This window comes from Aspergillus nomiae, assembly GCF_001204775.2.
Source record: "Aspergillus nomiae NRRL 13137 chromosome Unknown contig00516, whole genome shotgun sequence".
NCBI lineage: Eukaryota > Fungi > Ascomycota > Eurotiomycetes > Eurotiales > Aspergillaceae > Aspergillus > Aspergillus nomiae.
The window spans coordinates 1,361-19,195 of record NW_015378571.1 but is presented as its reverse complement, the minus strand read 5'-3'; the positions used below and the strand labels follow the sequence as shown (position 1 = coordinate 19,195).

General features: G+C 50.0%; 7 protein-coding genes across 7 annotated transcripts; 5 read left to right on the top strand and 2 right to left on the bottom strand.

The window, feature by feature from the left end:
- Positions 1-258: 258 nt before the first annotated feature.
- ANOM_011110 (carbon-nitrogen hydrolase family protein) lies at positions 259-1,255 on the top strand (the record flags this gene model as incomplete). Its single annotated transcript, XM_015556366.1, has 2 exons — positions 259-303; positions 383-1,255. The coding sequence occupies 2 exons, from the start codon at positions 259-261 to the stop codon at positions 1,253-1,255; spliced, it is 918 nt and encodes a 305-aa protein (XP_015401876.1).
- Positions 1,256-1,973: 718 nt separating this feature from the next.
- Positions 1,974-3,269, top strand: ANOM_011109 (uncharacterized protein; the record flags this gene model as incomplete). The annotated part of the gene is made up of 3 exons (XM_015556365.1): positions 1,974-2,074; positions 2,150-2,432; positions 2,661-3,269. The coding sequence occupies 3 exons, from the start codon at positions 1,974-1,976 to the stop codon at positions 3,267-3,269; spliced, it is 993 nt and encodes a 330-aa protein (XP_015401875.1).
- A 1,771-nt stretch (positions 3,270-5,040) lies between these two features.
- Positions 5,041-6,743, top strand: ANOM_011108 (cytochrome P450; the record flags this gene model as incomplete). The annotated part of the gene is made up of 4 exons (XM_015556364.1): positions 5,041-5,248; positions 5,304-5,503; positions 5,555-6,550; positions 6,609-6,743. The coding sequence occupies 4 exons, from the start codon at positions 5,041-5,043 to the stop codon at positions 6,741-6,743; spliced, it is 1,539 nt and encodes a 512-aa protein (XP_015401874.1).
- A 2,848-nt stretch (positions 6,744-9,591) lies between these two features.
- ANOM_011107 (oxidase ustYa family protein) lies at positions 9,592-10,684 on the top strand (the record flags this gene model as incomplete). Its single annotated transcript, XM_015556363.1, has 3 exons — positions 9,592-9,865; positions 9,930-10,198; positions 10,247-10,684. 3 exons carry the CDS (start codon positions 9,592-9,594, stop codon positions 10,682-10,684), a joined length of 981 nt encoding a protein of 326 aa, XP_015401873.1.
- Positions 10,685-11,197: 513 nt separating this feature from the next.
- On the top strand, positions 11,198-12,764 carry ANOM_011106 (putative MFS transporter; the record flags this gene model as incomplete). Its single annotated transcript, XM_015556362.1, has 2 exons — positions 11,198-11,546; positions 11,599-12,764. The coding sequence occupies 2 exons, from the start codon at positions 11,198-11,200 to the stop codon at positions 12,762-12,764; spliced, it is 1,515 nt and encodes a 504-aa protein (XP_015401872.1).
- Positions 12,765-12,945: 181 nt separating this feature from the next.
- Positions 12,946-13,916, bottom strand: ANOM_011105 (isoflavone reductase family protein; the record flags this gene model as incomplete). The annotated part of the gene is made up of 2 exons (XM_015556361.1): positions 12,946-13,393; positions 13,459-13,916. The coding sequence occupies 2 exons, from the start codon at positions 13,914-13,916 to the stop codon at positions 12,946-12,948; spliced, it is 906 nt and encodes a 301-aa protein (XP_015401871.1).
- A 2,440-nt stretch (positions 13,917-16,356) lies between these two features.
- Positions 16,357-17,307, bottom strand: ANOM_011104 (uncharacterized protein; the record flags this gene model as incomplete). The annotated part of the gene is made up of 1 exon (XM_015556360.1): positions 16,357-17,307. One exon carries the CDS (start codon positions 17,305-17,307, stop codon positions 16,357-16,359), a length of 951 nt encoding a protein of 316 aa, XP_015401870.1.
- Between the last annotated feature and the right edge of the window lie 528 nt (positions 17,308-17,835).

The following is a 17,835-nucleotide window of genomic DNA, read 5'->3' as shown; positions in this document are numbered from 1 at the left end:
CGCCGTTGGTATTTACCGTCTCGTCATAATACCTGACGGGACAGATCGACGAGACGGTATGGTACGGTCTCGCATGGGCGCTCTACGCGGTTGATTCCTCAGCCACTCTGACTGCAGGGTGAACGTGTTCCAACCCAGGCAGCCAATATACGGTACAGGGCCAGGGATCTGACATAAAACGATGCCTATCGCCACTTTCCCATTCTATCGTTATCTGTTCCCCGGCGTTGTCTTGTCATCCCTTTCCCCCCGACCATCATGCCACCGTTCTGCAAGATCGCTGTCATCCAGCTATATGTCAAGGTACGCATGCCTCGAATGTCTTGCGTCAACGAGAACTTCCATATTCAACCAATAACAGTCTAACCGCGTGCGCTTCTAGCCCCTCAAACCGGCTGACAACTTCGCCCGGGCGGTGCAATTCATCCGCGAGGCTGCTGCCCAGCGTTGTCATTTGGCCGTGCTGCCAGAATTCCACCTGACGAATTGGGTTCCCACCGATCCGAGTTTTGCGTCATTGTGTAATGATTGGAGGAGCTATGTGCATCGCTATCAGGCTCTAGCCAAGGAGTGCAATATCTGCATTGTACCGGGGTCCATCGTGCGCCCTGTATCAGCGTCATCCACAGAGCTCACCGACAAGCCCGCCCCAGCCCTCGAGAATGTCTCCTACTTCATCTCCAACACAGGTGAGATCCTTGGCTCTTATGTGAAAAAGAATCTTTGGGGTCCTACCGAGCGAGCCTACCTTCGCTCCTCCGGCGACAGCCCGCACCAAGTCATCTCGACCCCTCTTGGCCCTGTAGGCCTCCTCGTGTGCTGGGACCTAGTCTTCCCCGAAGCCTGGAGAGAACTGGTATCCCAGGGAGCCAAGATCATCATCGTACCCACCTTGTGGACTCGCAGCGGAGCCTCTGAGGCGGGCCATCGTCAAAACCCGTCAGCACCATCCCTGTTTCTCGATAGCATTCTGACCGCGCGCACCTTCGAAAACACTTGCGCAGTGGTCTTCGCCAATGCAGGCGGGCCTCCAGGTAGAAATTACTGTGGTCTTTCCCAAATCAACATCCCCTATGCCGGTCCGCTGGTTCGGTTGGGCACCTCAGCTGAAGGCATGGGCGTCGCCACTGTAGATTTGGCAGTGCTAGAGGAAGCAGAAGCAAACTATGCCATCCGGAAGGATTTAGCAGACGCTTCCTGGCACTACAAGCATACACAGAGAATACCAGCCGAGCCATCGAAAGGGAAACTATAGATCGGTCAACGGATCAGATGTAGACATGAGCGGGGTACACATTAGTTCAGTCGGATTTATACGTACTCTGCCCTGAGCGAAGGAGATATTGTCGTATTTGGGACGGAGACGCAATGAAATGATCTTCCTGCATGGCGTACGGCACGTCGGCATTTGTCCCCGCACCAACCTCGTAGATCGATGAACCGGGACATGATTGCCGTATACTATTATGTATGCACTCTAAAGAGGACACCCTGTAGATGGAACAGCGCGCTTTGGGGATGCGAGGTTTCTTTCCCGTTTGACTTGAACAACTTTGACGATTCAATCTAAAGACACCTGTATTCAATACTGTGCATCTCCTCACATTAATTGTTATTCGCTATGCTGCCGGGTGGCCAGTGGTTCCCAGCCAAGTATACCTCAAACCATGCGCAGCCCTTGATCGGGCGCGGGCCATCGGAGAGGGTGGCATTACCGACATGCTCACCACCAGCTTAACAGCCCACACGTATTGACTCGGGGCTTTCGGTCTGGTAGCTTAATGCTGCACGATTACAAATCCAGCGATTGCCTGGTGATGTCAACTAATGTGAACATGACTAACTCCAGGCCAGCCACAAAGAGCACAATGGCCTTCCCAACATACTTATGTCGCTGGTTGTTGATCTAATTCCTCCGTGATCGCTTTCGCCTCTCTAGTTATTTCTTCGTTCTAGTCCCTTCTCAACCTTCAATGGCGACCAAACAACCTGAACAGCTTTCTGCTGCTGCTACTCCTGAGCCACCCAATGGGGGTCTGGCGGCCTGGGCGGGCGTGTTTGCTTCCTTTCGTCTGTTCGTCACCACCTAGGGATTTTTGACCACGTTTGGGAGGTTCCAGAGCTACTATCAATCTGATCGCTTGAGCAGCAGCGCCCCGTCTCGTATCGCATGGGTGGGCACCATCCAGGCCTTCTGCCTCGTCTCCACGGGGGTTATTGCCGGGCCCCTGTTCGACCGGGGATACCTGCATCATCGGATGATCGCTGGTTGTTTCTTGACTACCTTAGGGTTGATGATGCTGAGCCTGTCCACTGAGTACTACCAAATCTTTCTCTCGCAGGGGATCTACAGTGGCTTGGGCAGTGGGTTGATTTATGTTCCTGCCCTGTCGCTCGTTTCCACCTTTTTCACTACGCGCCGTGGCCTTGCGGTAGGCCTGGTGACCTCCAGGGCCAGGATTGGTACATTGGACTGATCGATTGTTCCTCTCTTGCTTGCCTTACCTGGCGTCTAGGTGGGGTTATCTTCCCTATGGTCTTCATCCGCCTGCAGGCCCGGATCGGATTTCCCTGGGACGGTACGGACCATGGGTTTCATCCAACTGGCTTGCTCTTGTATCGCAGTGCCATTGCTGATGGCCATCACCAAGACGCGATAGGCCCCGCTCCGCCAGATCATCCACTGGCATGCGATGAAGGAGTGGCACTTTAACGCCTACGGGATCGCCAATTTCCTCATCTTCATGGCATATTTCATCCCGATCTTCTACGTGCCGACCTTCGCCCAGACGGCCCTGCACGCATCCACGGCACTAAGCTTCTACATGGTGTTGATCCTTAACGCTGGCTCGGCCATCGGCCGCATTGGGTCGTCCCTGCTGACCTATTGTCTCGGAGCAAGCCACATTCTCCTGGTCAGCGTTATTGCCTCGGCTGTGCTCCTCTTCGGATGGACGGGTATCCACTCGGCTGCCAGCTTTGTGGTCTTCTGTGTTTTCTTTGGGATATTCTCCGGAGTGTTGATCTCGGCCAATCCGCGGGCCATCGCTCACCCGATTGTCTCGCCGACCCTCGGTCATTGGCACCCGCATGGGCATGCAGTGGTTTGCTACCAGTCTCGGCGTGCTGATCGGAGCACCAATTGGGGGAATCCTCGAAGGCCACGGAGGAAGCGATGGCTTTTTAGGGCTGCAGCTGTTCAGTGCAGTGGGGATGATTGTGGGTGCAGTCTTTCTACTGGTCCCGACGATGGCGATTTGGCGATATGAGAAGCTTGATTGTGGAGGAGAGAGAGAGAAAGGGGAGCAAGGGGGTTCCACTTTCATTTCTCTGGAACGCAACCCCAGTCCCTTAAACAAAGAAGCCGGCGAGAGACGCGCATTAGTGCTTATCCTTTTCTTTCATGGCCGTTGGTACGGAGTTGGGCTGGGTTGTATCATGACAATACAGAGCGATAGATACCATGTAACAGTACCACGTACCCACATTACCAACCCTTACCACGTCTGACCTAATATCTACCACGACGATGCTTCGTAGTCTGCACCATGCGATGCCCCACGTAGCCGTCAACTCGGATGACCCTACCTGAAGGAGGATACTCTGAACCTGGTCGGCATCATGGCAAACTGCACCGTTCTGCTGTACTGGGACCCCGAGCAGTACCTAAACCAGCCGTATCGTTTGGCTGTGTATGCTGCCGCCGGAGGGACGGTCAAGGGGTCAGCCAATATCTCAATGACATCGTCCGGGGTGAGCTCATCCAATTACTAAAGACGTTGCACACACCCTGGAAATTCTCACTGAAACCGTCGCTCGAAACGATGAAAGCTGTCGATATCCTCGCCATGGTGCTACGTCTGCTGGGCGCGAGTGGTGTGGATACTCCATTTGCAATTCCAGGGGATTTGTAACAGCAACACGAGTCGGCCGACAACTTGGATAATATTAAAACGCTGGCTGCAACGCGGATACATGCAATGCTGACCGTTGACGTTACTTTGGAGATGTTTGACTGGGTACGATCTCTGCTCCCCTTGCCGCAGTGCCACCTCCAGCCCGCTAACCGTGACGGCAGGCACTCTGGGATCGTGAGATGTAAGAGCTATATTGGTTGGTATGAGTTAATGGTGGGACTTAGGCATTCCAATCGAGAGGAGTATCCCTTTCAGAGTCTACTGCATTCGGGAAAGAGAACTGCTGTGGATGGTGGAGGGGGAACCCCTCTTTTAAGTAACATATCCACTAGTCCAGGGTGGATTTGGAAAACGATTTGTGAGCTTGATGAAGGTCTGCCCGGATACGGCTAGGTCCCTTTTAATGCATGGAGACATAAATATGTCTATGGTTGTTCGTGTCTTGGTCTCTCCGCCGATCTGCATGATTCTACCCGAGCAGATAAGAATGTGCTGTTCCCATGAGGATAAACACCGTTCAAGCGGACTTGGAGGCCAGCTACGACGTTTTACATTACGACTCGATGATCCTAATTCTTCTCTTTTTTGTACTTCGTTATCTCGTCGTCTCACGACGCCCTTGCAATCCATCTGGCAACTCGACCATCCGGCTATACCTCACCAATATTCATGATATGGACAAGGCCAATTCTGGCCTCATACGAGAGGGAATTTGCCTGAGATAGGCAATTGACGTGAACGTTTAATAGATTGAGCTAGACAGCTGCAAGTGTGCCCGACGGCGAGTGTGATAAACGATTAGGCCAATGGGTGCAGGTGGATGAAGTTAACGGATCATCATGACGCGGGAAGTGGGGATACTCGTGCTGAAGAAAGTTTCTCGAGAGGCCCACCATGCAGTAAATAGGCTATCAACTGCAGAACGTCCTGCCTCGGGTGTGGGTGTCGAGGAAAGATGCCCGGCGTTGATCAGTTCGTATAAGCGGGGAATCCCCACCCGAGTGCTTCCTAGAGCCGATATATGAAGGATGATCCGACCGTCGCCCCCCGTTCGCATTTTTAAAACACCTTGTCTCGGGCCTCAGTGCATGGAAATTCAACTAATCCAACTCATTGGTTGAAGATGGGCGCAGTTGAGCTGTTACTAGAAACCCGGTGGTTGATTGTCGGTGGTCTTCTCGTGCTCTACTTCGTGAGAAAGGTCCAAACGTACTATCGTCTTCGAAAGTTCAAGGGGCCCCTTAGCTGTGGTTTCTCCAGTTTTCGGCACACCCAGGCGGTCCTCAGTCTGCAGTGCGAACGATGGTATAAAGAAATGACTGACAAGTATGGTGGGTAATTTCATGATCGCTGAGGCCGGCCTCCCGGTCTGATAGGATGCTGTAGGCCCCATCGTCCGGATAGGCCCAAATGCGCTCATCACCTCATCGCCAGAGTTATGGGCTCATATTAACGCAGTCCGGTCTCCATATAAAAGGTCGGACTGGTATTACCATGCTGCTCGGTTCAAGCCAGGCGAGGATCATGTCTTCAGCGAGACGAATAGCGACCGGCATGACCGGAGACGGAGGCAAATGTTAATGGGAGTCTGTCTTCCACGGGACGGTGGCTCGATCCAGTGGCTGATTCGATTTTAGTATTCCGGGAAAGAAAATCTGTCGCTAGAAGCCGACATCGACCTGCGCGTGCGGGACTTTCTAGATCTAATTCGCAACGGATACCTGTCCACCGAAGCCAGAGCAAAGCCAATGGACCTGGCGAAGAAGGTCCAATACTTGACATTGGATGTGATCAGTACGGTCGGCCTGGGAAACAGCTTTGGCATGCTGAAGGCCGATCAGGATGCCCATGGCTACATCAAATCTGGAGAAGAGGGACTCTGGATGTCGAACTTCCTGATGGGCACCGGTTTACACTGGATCATGCAGATTGAGTGGGTTGGGAAGCTGCTCGGTCCCTCCACGAATGATTCTACGGGCTTCGGGAAGATGATGGCCACGACCGGGCAGATGGTGGCGAAGCGACTACAGAGCTCGACCGACGCGAGGAGCGACATGCTTGCTTCGTTTATCCGGCATGGGCTGATCGGCAACGAGCTATGGATGGAGGCGTTTGAGCAGGTTCTAGCCGGGTCCGACACCACGGCGTCGGGGATCCGTGGCATCCTACTTTGCCTTCTTTCAAATCCGCGAGTGTACAAGAAGCTGCAGGCGGAAATCGATGACGCGGTTCGAGACGACAAGGCACCTTCAAGCGATATTATGCCTGACGCCCAGTTGCGGCGACTCACATACCTGCAGGCAGTGATTAGGGAAGGACTGCGGGTGTTTGTCCCGGTCGTCAACATCTTCCCAAGGGACGTACCGTCTGAAGGTGACGAGGTCATCCTTGACGGCGAGTCGGTTAAAATCCCTGGCGGTACTTGGATCGGGTATTCTGCTCTGGGCATGCATCTCAACAAAGCCACCTATGGCGACGATGCGGAAGTATTCAGGCCGGAACGATGGCTGATCGAAGACAAAGATCACCTGGCGAATATGACGAGAGTCAACGACCTTATCTTTGGCTACGGTCGGTGGAAGTGTCTCGGTCACACCGTGGCGCTGATTGAAATCAGCAAGACCATTTTCGAGGTACATGATGAATTCTCCCCAGAGCATGGTTACTACTAACATACTGATTGTGTTGGAGGCGCTGCGTAACTTTGATTGGGCTCTTGTCAACCCAGAACAACCATGGCGTAGAAGAAATGTGAACGGCCTTTTTGCTGTGACCGACATGTGGGTTACAGTGACAGCAAGAGAGAAGTGGGGCAGCTGTCTCTAGCGTGATATTCTGGGCAAGGTATATAGGGTTGATTGATACAGCAAAGGCCAAGTGGGAATCCTCAGCCGCCGGTATTCCCTCAGCCAAGTGGGAACCCTCAGCCAAGTGATATCTCTCAGCCACCTGCTCCAACTCCCGGTAACCAACAATATGTAACGACGCCTAAATGTCCAGAGGGTAACGACAAAGTCTACCCCGCACCGGATGGTGGCTTCTTTAAACTTCAGTGCAGCACCCACGGCTGGTTCGGGACTCTGGTGAAAGGTACTGCAAATACTTATCAGGAATGTATTGATACATGCAGTGCAACGGATGGATGCCTCGCCATCAACTGGGATTCCGATAATGGTGCTTTGTCTCAATCTAAGACTTGTGCTTTGATGAAGTCTGACAAGATTGGAGATACCTTTTGTGCCAACCATGACTATGCATACGCAGTACCTCCACCTACTATTCCCCAGACAGCTGAACTCGTACCTCAATGCACAACTGAGTGTCCTGGGGCGGACCACTGCTAGTATACTAGTCGCAATGGGGAAACCTTCAAGATGAATTGTGCCAAGCGACATGGCGCCGAGTACCTTACTACCCTGGACCGAGGTTCCCTGAAAGAGTGCATGGATGCTTGCTCCGAACTGGTTCCCTGCCACAGTGTTGACTACCATGCCCGCTCAAAGAAGTGTTATCTCTCCAATCATCCGGGCGAGCCAATCATCGATGCTCCAGGATTCAGCAGTGCGTACAGCATTGGCTGTGCTGGGGCTTGTGAGGACAAGTGCTGTGGTGACAAGAATGCAAGAAGCTCATCACGCTTTTGATATCCACCCCTTTTGAGGTGGTGTGGGAAGGTTGTTCCGCTGTTTGAATGAGATCGGAGTCCAGTGTGGTTTTAAGCAGTTATTTTTCGAGCACACCTTATGATGTAGTTTCGGCACTCACATACCAAGTTCCCGAAGATCATTAGCACCATAGTTCTTTCTGTAGGAGATTCCATGTAGCTAGAATGCTTGGCTATGTATGTTCCAATGGTGTTGGGAGCCAACGTGCAGAACTACCGAGTGGTCAACTGCCGTACTCCATATTAAAATTTCGTGTTTAGGCATTGCAAATTTCAGCCTCGTGACAGGTGAGCGCACTGGTACAGCCAACCGTCTACATAGATTGACTTGTATATACAACAGTAGCCAGCAAAGGTCTGCTTTACGAATCTTACGAGCTTTACGGCTGTTGTACGACCATTTCCACTTGGACGGGCAATGGACCACCCGCAGCACAGAAAGACATATTCTTATCCAAGAGGGGCCTGGGTTTCCGAACCCAGGACGGAAAGTTACAGTACGATGGAAGTCACCTCCTTATCTGTAAGAGAAGTCCCCCGGATGCATTGGGAGATCTAACAGGTGGTCAATAGCTATGAATCACTGGTGGTCATGTATGGAGTTCGAGTTCATGAATTACAACGTGCTGGACCTTATAGATAATGAGCGTGTGCGGGAAAACGGCAGTTCCCCGAATGTCATTCAGCGAGTTACAACTGTTATATGCCGAAAACATAAAGAAAGGCGTCTTTGAGCATGCAGTAAGATGGAAACTGCAGAACCGAAGAAGACGTAAGAGAATGCAGAGTGTACGGAAGATCTTCGATGTCTAGAAAAATACAACAGCATTGTTGCCGATCATGCTGGGATAGGACGACATCCCAGGAGCGTACTGAGCACTAAGACACCCGTTACGTGAACTGGGCGATCGAAGGGTGCCGGGGACCTCGCCATCCACATCTATCTCTTAGTTTAGACGGTTAGAACTGCAGCACAACCCGATAATCAGCTTGAATCACAGCATAGGAAACATACAGAGCTTCAGACCTACTAGACGAATCACTCAGGTCTCTCGTTTTCAGGTTCTACATCTCTCTTTGGGGCGTACTGCAGATAGTAGAACCTTTTGTCAAGGTTGCCATCGGGTCTTGCATCCCTCACCGGAGAGGCATAGGCGTAGGGGGGCCGTGTCATGGCACTACCTGAGCCTCCTCGGATAGTGCCTCGTTGGGTGTTGGGAGCCCTAAAGTAATAACGGAAGCTCCGAGAAGTGCGAAGAGGTAAGATATCTGCATATTGATGACGCAGGCAAGGCACGGACAGCTTGACTTCAAATTAGGGATGATTGTGCAGGAAAGACCTTGCGGGCTTAGCGTTATTTATAGTGAGGCATTCATCGGTCGACAAATTTGATCAAGCCAGATATGGCTAATCAACCGGACCACGAGCCTGATCTCTATGTCGGCACTATTCTGGACTGTACCACATTGCTCAACACACGTGTTTATGTCGGCAAGATAATGATACGGGGGGGTAGGTGGAGCAAATGCCGTTCATTGAATCTTAGCAAATTAGATATGCCATTGCTCATTGCCTGTGTTTCTGACCTGTGTATATTATCTTGGAACTATTCGGCTTTTAGTAGAAAGAATTTATTGCAACGAGAGGGTAGTATCTACGTTTCTACTAGGTGTTCGGGATAACAACCTTCCACAGCATGGAAAGGCCATCTATAAATCCAGGGCCAGGTGTAAAGGGTCATCTATTCAACAGATTCAGGGCCACTCTTCATATGGTACTCTAACTCACTATCTAAAGTGTGTAATAATTCACTAGGTTTCGTAGTGCAGCAGAGCACCTATTTCACCAAAACAGCGACATCGTTGACAGTAGTTACACACCCCCATGAGGTCCTCTTAGTCACCAGCTAAGGTGAGAATATACTCTTTTTTATACATAGTTTCCATCATACTACAGCGGAGTCAAAGAGGGCTGTTCATCTGTGCTCAGCCAAGTCTCCCCCATTGAATATGGCGTTCTCAAAATGCTCACAGATCACCCGGAAAAACTACATGTTCCAAACCATCAAGCCAGAAGCCTACGATGATGATAAAATTGATTCTGAATCGGAAACCCTAATCGTAAATGGCAAAGGCGTCGCAAAGCCTCGTCTTCCGCATTCCTGGATCTATCTTACCATGGTGAACCTCATGATTCTAGGAATAACTGTCCTGCTGCTCCTTGTTTGGAAAAGTGAGAGCCCGGTAGAAAGGAATGCTGTTCTTCGACCCGTGTCATGGTGGTGTAAGTACTGCCATTGCTATGGCATATTATCCATACTCTGAGTTCCAGAGCTGAATATTTCAAGCTCCCATCCTGGACGATATCGAAATCCCGAGGTATCCCACAATGTTGAACGGGACGCTCTTCGCAAAGCCGGAGGTATCGATCGCACGAGAGGAGCCGAGTCCTGAGAATGATGCGGCTTGGGCTCAATATGAGAAGGTCCTAACGCACATTGTCAGCCGTGAAGATATTCTTACGCTAGGCAAGGACCCAGAAACTGTGGCCCGTTTCCACAACGATTACTGGGGAATGGGCGACAATGCGTATATGGTTCAGCTCGATGTCATGCATGTGAGCTATTCCTTCACTGCATATGTCAACATTGCTGACAACGTCTAGCAAATACATTGTCTGAATCTACTACGTAAAGCAGCTTTCGCCGATTACCCCGGATATAATACAAGTGTGGAGGCCAAAGACGACATGTGGTGGATACATTTGGGTCATTGTACCGATATGCTATTACAAAATATTCAGTGTAACGCCAATACAGAGGTACTCACCCTAGCTTGGGTGGACGACCGCAAGGCGCCGTGGCCGGACTTTAGCGTCAATCGTAAGTGTCGAGACTTTCAGGCTTTAGTCAATTGGCAACGCGAAAATGCCGTGGACCCAGACAAATTTGACCGAATGCCTATTCCTAGGGATGCTTTCATCTGGCCAGCGCCTTGGAAACATCGAGACTCAGAGCTAGGACACCGCTTAGGACAACATCATCAGCAAGAAGGGAAAGGTCTGCCAAAGTCGCACGAGAGCCATCAAACTGCGGTGATGTGATTAGGATGCATTGCACAAGTTACACATTGTTCGCGTAGTACAATCGTATTAACCGGCGAAAAATATGTAAACCTCAATAGGCAGGCGTTCTCCAATGGAGGCTAGGGTCATTAACTGGTGAATACGAATGTAACCATTGAATTCCGGGGGGATGATGATCTCATTAGACCAGAAGGCATCCTAATCGCGTACTGGCGTAACCTGGGATGTTTCCACCGATCAACTGGTGGTGCTTGGTGTCTCCGATGAGGACCGTTTTGAATGCTTAGGGCTACTAGCTGAAGAATGGCTTCCAATCGGGGAGAGAGCAGAGTAACCTGCGCCATGTCTGACCCAATATCATCCCCCCTTTCGAAGCAGATTTGATAGGCAATGAATCTGGATACTGGACTTAGGCCTGCTATTGCTCGTAAAACTGTTTTCGTACAGTCGGTAGCGGACGCCCGTAGACAGGTGAGTTTTTGGAATGCAATCTATGATCTTCGGGTTGAGTCTCCTCTGTATTCTCTCAGTATGGAAATTCATTTACCCCAGAGACAGTCGACTAATGACCCCAATTCCGACGATGGGCTTGTCCTCCCCAGCACCGAGTTGGATCCGCCTTTAGACGAAAACGCCCGGCACCACTGGCTCATGATACTAGTTCTCATATACCTGGCATTCCAAATAGGGGGGCAAATGATCCCGGGCCCAATGGTGCGGATCATTGAGTCCATTGTGTGTGAAAGCTATTGGCGCCTGCATGATCCAAATCAATTCACGACCTCAGGACGTGTGCCGGAACAATTCTGTAAGATTTCAGAGATACAAACGGAGGTGACGGCTGTGAAAGGCTATTCTGATTTCCTTGAGGGGCTTCTAAGTTTGTCGGAATTCTCTGCAACCTCGTATGGTGTTATTCTAATCTTTTATAGGTGCCCTCTGCGCGATTCCATATGGAATGCTAGCTGATAGATATGGTCGGCGACAAGCAATACGTCTCACCGTTCCCGGATTCATCCTTAACGCCATTATCACCAACTCTGTATTGTGGTTTTCTGATCTCTTCCCTCTTCGCACCATATGGCTGGCAGCACTGAGCTGGGCAATTGGTGGAGGGCCAACGGTAGCAGTTGTAGCCATATGGACAATGATCGCAGATCTGACTACAGGTGCAACCCGTACCACAGTATTCTTTCAGGTCGGGGTTGCGAGTATGACTGCTGAGTTTATCGCGAGGGTTATTGGGTCTGGTCTCATGACTCTAAATCCTTGGATATCGTTGATGCTTGGCTGTAGCATCGTTGTGATAGGACTTACCTTTGCGCTCTCGCTGCCAGAAACAATGAACAATACCCGGCGCATAGCTCCCTTAAGAGCGGCAGACACAGCAGCATTCGATGAGCTCCACCCCATTTTGGATAGAGAGTCAATTGATATATCTGGGCGATCTCAGCCTAAAATATCAAGGCATTGTTCCATTGCGGCGAAGGTGCGAGCGATAATCAGTCCGTACGGGTTTCTCTCAAATCACACCATATTGATGGCCTTGTTGGCATGCACAACGTATCAATTCGCTAACGGTTCATCATGGCTCCTGGCACAGTATATATCATCGCGACTTAGCTGGTCTCTAGCCAGAAGCAATCTTCTCGTATCTTCCCAAGCCGCCATTAGCATTGTTGTATTCCTCTTTCTTCTCCCTTGCCTCTCAACAAGAGTCCTCTTCGTTTTATCTCCGCTTCAGAAGGACCTCTACCTGGCGCGAGCAAGCAGTGCATGCCTCATATTCGGAACACTGGGGATTAGTCTGTCGTCGCACATATCTATTCTGGCTCCCAGCTTAGCTTTTCAAGCGGTAGGGGCAGGTTTCCCCTATCTAATAAAGTCTGTGGTTACTGCACTGGTGAAGCAGGAAGAGACAGCAAGATTATACTCGGTTGTGGAGCTGTTGCAATCAATGGCAACTATGTTATCCAGCCTGTGTTTGGCAAGTTTATTTACGGCTGGGCTGCATCTGGGTGGAGTATGGGTTGGCCTGGCCTGGCTGATCTCAGGGTCATTGTTCGCCATCGTGGAAGTATTGCTATGGATGCTTTGAGTATCATAGGGCAACACTTTCACCAGCTGTTATATTTTCACGCTATGTACATCCTTCTGGAGACAAAGCTCTTCCGGTCGGACTTTCGCAGTCGAACATGTCTATATCCACCTTCCGCCCTTTTCCTCCTCTTTGACTGGAACACTTGCGAATTGAAATAGATTCTATTTGTAATATCACACTATCCACCTCGCAGAATAGCTCTTACGGCTTCATCAAGGCTCTCCCTGGGCAATGACAACACGCTGTTCGAACTCTCCTCATAATCCATATAATGACCTCCAAACCCCTTCTCACAGGTTACATATCTCATTAGAAATGGCATAGCGTGTAGCTGCCCATTGGACAGGCTTTCCAACGCCAGTTCCTTTTCCTCTTCCGCGTCACAATGTGTCGTATTCCATGGTAACCCGCCGATGTATTCCATCAATGCGAGAATCTCGTTCTGGGAAACCCTGAAAGATTCGATGAACAAGTATCTGTTGGTCGTCCAATCCGGAGCGAGCATTGCATTCTTTACCGCAAGAGCAACCATGTCGAGAGTCGTGGTCGACCAGCGATTCGCTCCGCCATTGAGTATCATAGCTTGTCTCCTGGGTATGTTGTATCCTAGGAAATTCTGGACGGCTCTGTTTTCAAAGGTTGGTTGCTTAGCTCGCACAAGTCAAACATGGGAAGACCAGCATCCACTTACATCTCGAACAATGGCCCCGTTACAAATGCCGTCCAACTTAATCCTTCCTTCTCCTTGGTCCTCAAATACTGTACTATCACTTTTTTGGCCTTGAAGAGAAACGGGATCATCTCCCCGGCCTGCTCATTTCGCGTATCATGGCCGAATTCAGATGGGACAAAGCGCTTCACTCGGGCTTTGGCAGCGGCATCTATGATAACTTTCTGCTGATATATTCTGTTTGTAGCTATCGTGCAGACGATTGCGTCTTGGCCTCTAAATATGTCAATCAGTTCAGGTTCGTCATAGTACTCGCTGGTCCGGTGCACTGTGATATGAGGTGGAAAAGAGGCGCGAGAGGAAGATCGGCTCAATATGGATATAGTGAAGCGAGTGTCGCTATCGAAAGCGGAGACGATGTAGCGTCCAAGGTTTCCTCCTCCCCCGACTACAATCACCTTGCTGATCGGGCTCGTCATGAATCGCAAATGGTGAGGCTAAAGGAGGCAATGCCCCGTGGAGTTCTAACGACTAGTCCGCAACTTTCCGGTCTTGTATATGTGACATAGGCCCAACATGCAGAAGCAATTCTGGACAGTGCTATTCAACGCCTGGCTCACTAGCTGTCCACCTTCCAGCTGCGTTGGATTGGGTATGGTACTTGTCGGGTCGTACACGCATAGCAATGATGCAACCCAGAGCAGGCACGATTCGGCACGATTCCGACAAACTTCGTTGGTCTTCTGTTATCCTGCCCAACTGAAAACCAAAAGGATTATTTGACTTTGGGTGTCTCTGCTGGTTACATCGCACACGGTATATATATTGTTTTACCTGAGCACACGGGTGTGTTACACAGCAAGGTATTCATGTTTTCGAAGTGGTCAGCAATATTGGGATCATAGTAGCAGCCCCCTTTTTCAGCCATATGATCAGTGTTGCGCTAAGCCTTGCTCGTTGCTGGTACTTGACGTTTTATACCTAGCCGACCGTATCACCCTTGCCTTGTTGGCGTCAAGTACAAAGAGACTCCATTGCTAGAGTATAGCAAAGGTGCATCAGAAGTATGCACTCTGCCCACGGAATAACCACCTCGGTGCCAGTAATGCTTGTACAGCCTTTTGGATTGTACGGTTCAGAAGGGCTGGCCATATATTCCTGGTGAGTCAGATACAACAGCAGTTTTGAACGAACGGCCTGATATTTACATAGACATATCACATAGCTTCATAGCGTACACACGTACGGAGAGATGGGTGGTGAAATTAAGCACTACTAAGCAATAGAGTCTATTCGCATAACGAATTAGGGACAGGGGTAGCCGACAGGCTTTTTGTGATATGACAAGCTGCCAAGATGATCGTCATTTCTGGTTGACCGTCTCTGAAACCAACGCAGAGTCGGCGCTCTTGGCAGCCGAGAAGTCATGAAACAGATTATCATTTGAAAAACATTGAGGGGTGTCAACATTCACTATGCGTGGATAGGGAGGCGTGGTAATGGATGACTGCGCTTGCCATGACACGCAAAATGTGAATCTCCGAGGGTGGGAATAATTCTTACAAGGGCGCACGTTGGATCCCAGTCATACAGGGTATCGATTTACCAGTGGCATGTAATACCTTGACGGATCTACAATCACATTGTTGGAGGTGAGCCTCACAGTCATGTCTGAAGACCAATGGCTGGACCATATCACTGAACTCGTCTCTCAATTTACGAAGGAACGAAACACATTACGGTACAATATTACAATCTAAGCCTTACATTTTAGAGAGTGCCCCAGTCTCCACCCTAAGGCCAGTGATATCACAACCTCGCCCAAGCAGCATATCACTTTAAACATATACAGTAGACCAAACAAGTCCGCTTCAAAGTCCAGACCTTTAAAAGCCTCGTCATCACAACGCTACAATACGAGTGATGGCATCCACTCGCTGATCTCAATCAGTCTAGTAAAATGGAAGCCACGATATCACCAAGTTACGGTGGCCGTAGACTGATGTTAGGTCGGGGAATGATCAGGTCTGAGATATATAAAGGTGCTCTTCATCCAAGCTCTCTTCATCTCTATTAGATTCATCGGAACCTTCAAGAAACACTATCGCTTGACATTCAACAACATGACGAAACACAGGAATCAACCACAAGACCAATTGAAGGCTCCTACTCTTGTCCTCCTCGCTGCGTTCTCCAGTCTGGTCAGTGTCGCGGCTATCACCCACCTTTACAGCTTTGTTGAAGGTGACTGTCATCAGAATAAGTTATTCCGTCTTTTGATATTTCTTTATAGGAAAGACCCGACTAACGCGAGCGTAGTTCTAGGTGCATGCAAGGCGATGGAAACATGCTGTCGTGATTTGATATGCTTTATATTACCAATGGAGAAGGAAGTTGTGCGGACATATGGTACTTCTGGGTTTCCCCCGGGCGGATGATGTGTTTCTACGGGATGATTAGGGCGTGTCAGCCGTTGGCTGTGGTGCTTCTGTCATTTAGTCTTCATTCCTCAATCTTGACAGTGCTTGTCAGTGTCTGCCGATATGACAGAGTGCAAGTATAGCCCTGTAGCTTCGCAGATATTTCAAGTATTAAGGACAGCCGTACAGAGTTACTCCCAGTCGGGCGACAATATTGTCTTCAATACTTGCCCTGCTCAAAATAGTTTTAACATTCACTATTCTGGCAGATGGTAGGAACTTGAGCAATTGTAGACGTATCTTATGGTGACGTTTCTTTAATGGACACTGATATGAAACAAGGTGCCTTTCTGACTCAGAAAACCGGGGCAACCCTGTAACGAAAAGGGTCGGAAAGCTAGTACAGTAATATAATACATGCATATATACAATTAACAACAGTTTGTACCCGAATAGGCACTAGATGTCGCAGTCAAATCCAAGCCGATTCTGGGTCGGATCACATTGGCGCTCCGCTCGCGGCGTTGTGCTTTGGTGTTGGCTTCCAAAATTCACCCGGGATTTTCATAGACCGATGCACCTTAGAAGCGTCACTTGACGGAGAGCTACTAGCAGCGACGTCAACAGGAGTCATGACTGGTGATCCTCCAAGTCCCATGGAGTCCGTGTGTTGGGCGGTTGCGAGATGGACCAGCTTCCCCAAGACTGCAAATTCCAACTTGAGCTTGATACTATACACGGTAGCCTTCACGGGAACCTGAACATAGTAGTAACCCGAGAATTGTAGCACTAAGAGAGCGATGTCCATCAAAATCGCAGCGAGATTGATCGCGAGGATCTCGTACATGGTTCGCTTTCGCCGTCTGTCGTGTCCCGGGCGGAGGCGAATCAGCCTCGCCGTTTCCACGATCCAGAAGGCGGAGATGACACATTCCTGGACGGAGAACCAGATGACCTGAATGACTTCCATGATGTAGAAGGCCCTAGCCCATACTCTCGGTTTTGCGTAAGCGGTTGTGAAGTAGATGACGCTCATCGGTGTGGCAAGGATAAGGGTATCAATGATGATTATATAACGGAGGTAGCGGAGAACGCGATCATTGCGCGAGACGAGATGTAAACGGGAGTAGAGCACCACGCTTTGCCCCCCAACCATAAATATCCAGCCGAGGTCGATCATAACGAGGATCACCCATAACGGGCTCAGGTTGTACAGGTCGATGATGGCCCCTATCGAGAAGGGGACGACGCCCACGGCTGTCGATAGGAGGAGCGACCAGAAATAGATGCCATGATGATGATGGAAGTTCCCCAGGATGAGAATCAGAAGCTCAACCGCGTTGTATAGCGCAATGGCCAGAAAGGCCGCGCTGGTGGTTTTGATGGTGAAGGTGCCATGCCCACCTAAGGGTTGTAGACGTATGGCGGCCTCGTTGGAGGTTGTGTCCATGGAATGAGGATTCGCATGATACGGTGGTGCATCTGCTGCCTGATATCGAGGAGTCTGACCTGTCAGAATTCTTGTGTTCAAAAGATGAATGCACCGTGCAGCTCGGATGCGATCTGGTATGTTTTTCTAGGAGGGCGGGGAGGAGGGGGGACGCAATGAATCTCCACGAATCTCGTTCGGCACAGACTTTGAGAACTAGTAGGCACCGGATCAAAATGCGGGGAGTAATGACAATTCATGAATCATGTCGGTGTGGGGGTTCTCGTGAGCAACCCGACGGCGTGTGTCGATGTGCTTGGATTCGCCATATTCCAGGATCCACTGCGATCTGGTTGGATTTCCACTGATTGTAATTAGCTCCCGTCCCCCACAATATGGGGGAGAGAACAAAGTGTGGAGGTCCTTATCGGTTATCCTTTCTGTTTAACCTTTGGTACACTGGCTCCAGGCATAACGACGATCTTGCCAGATTAATGCATCGTTCTGGCAAAACTGGCTTTCGCTCTCGGGGAAAGTCCGGTAGAGCGC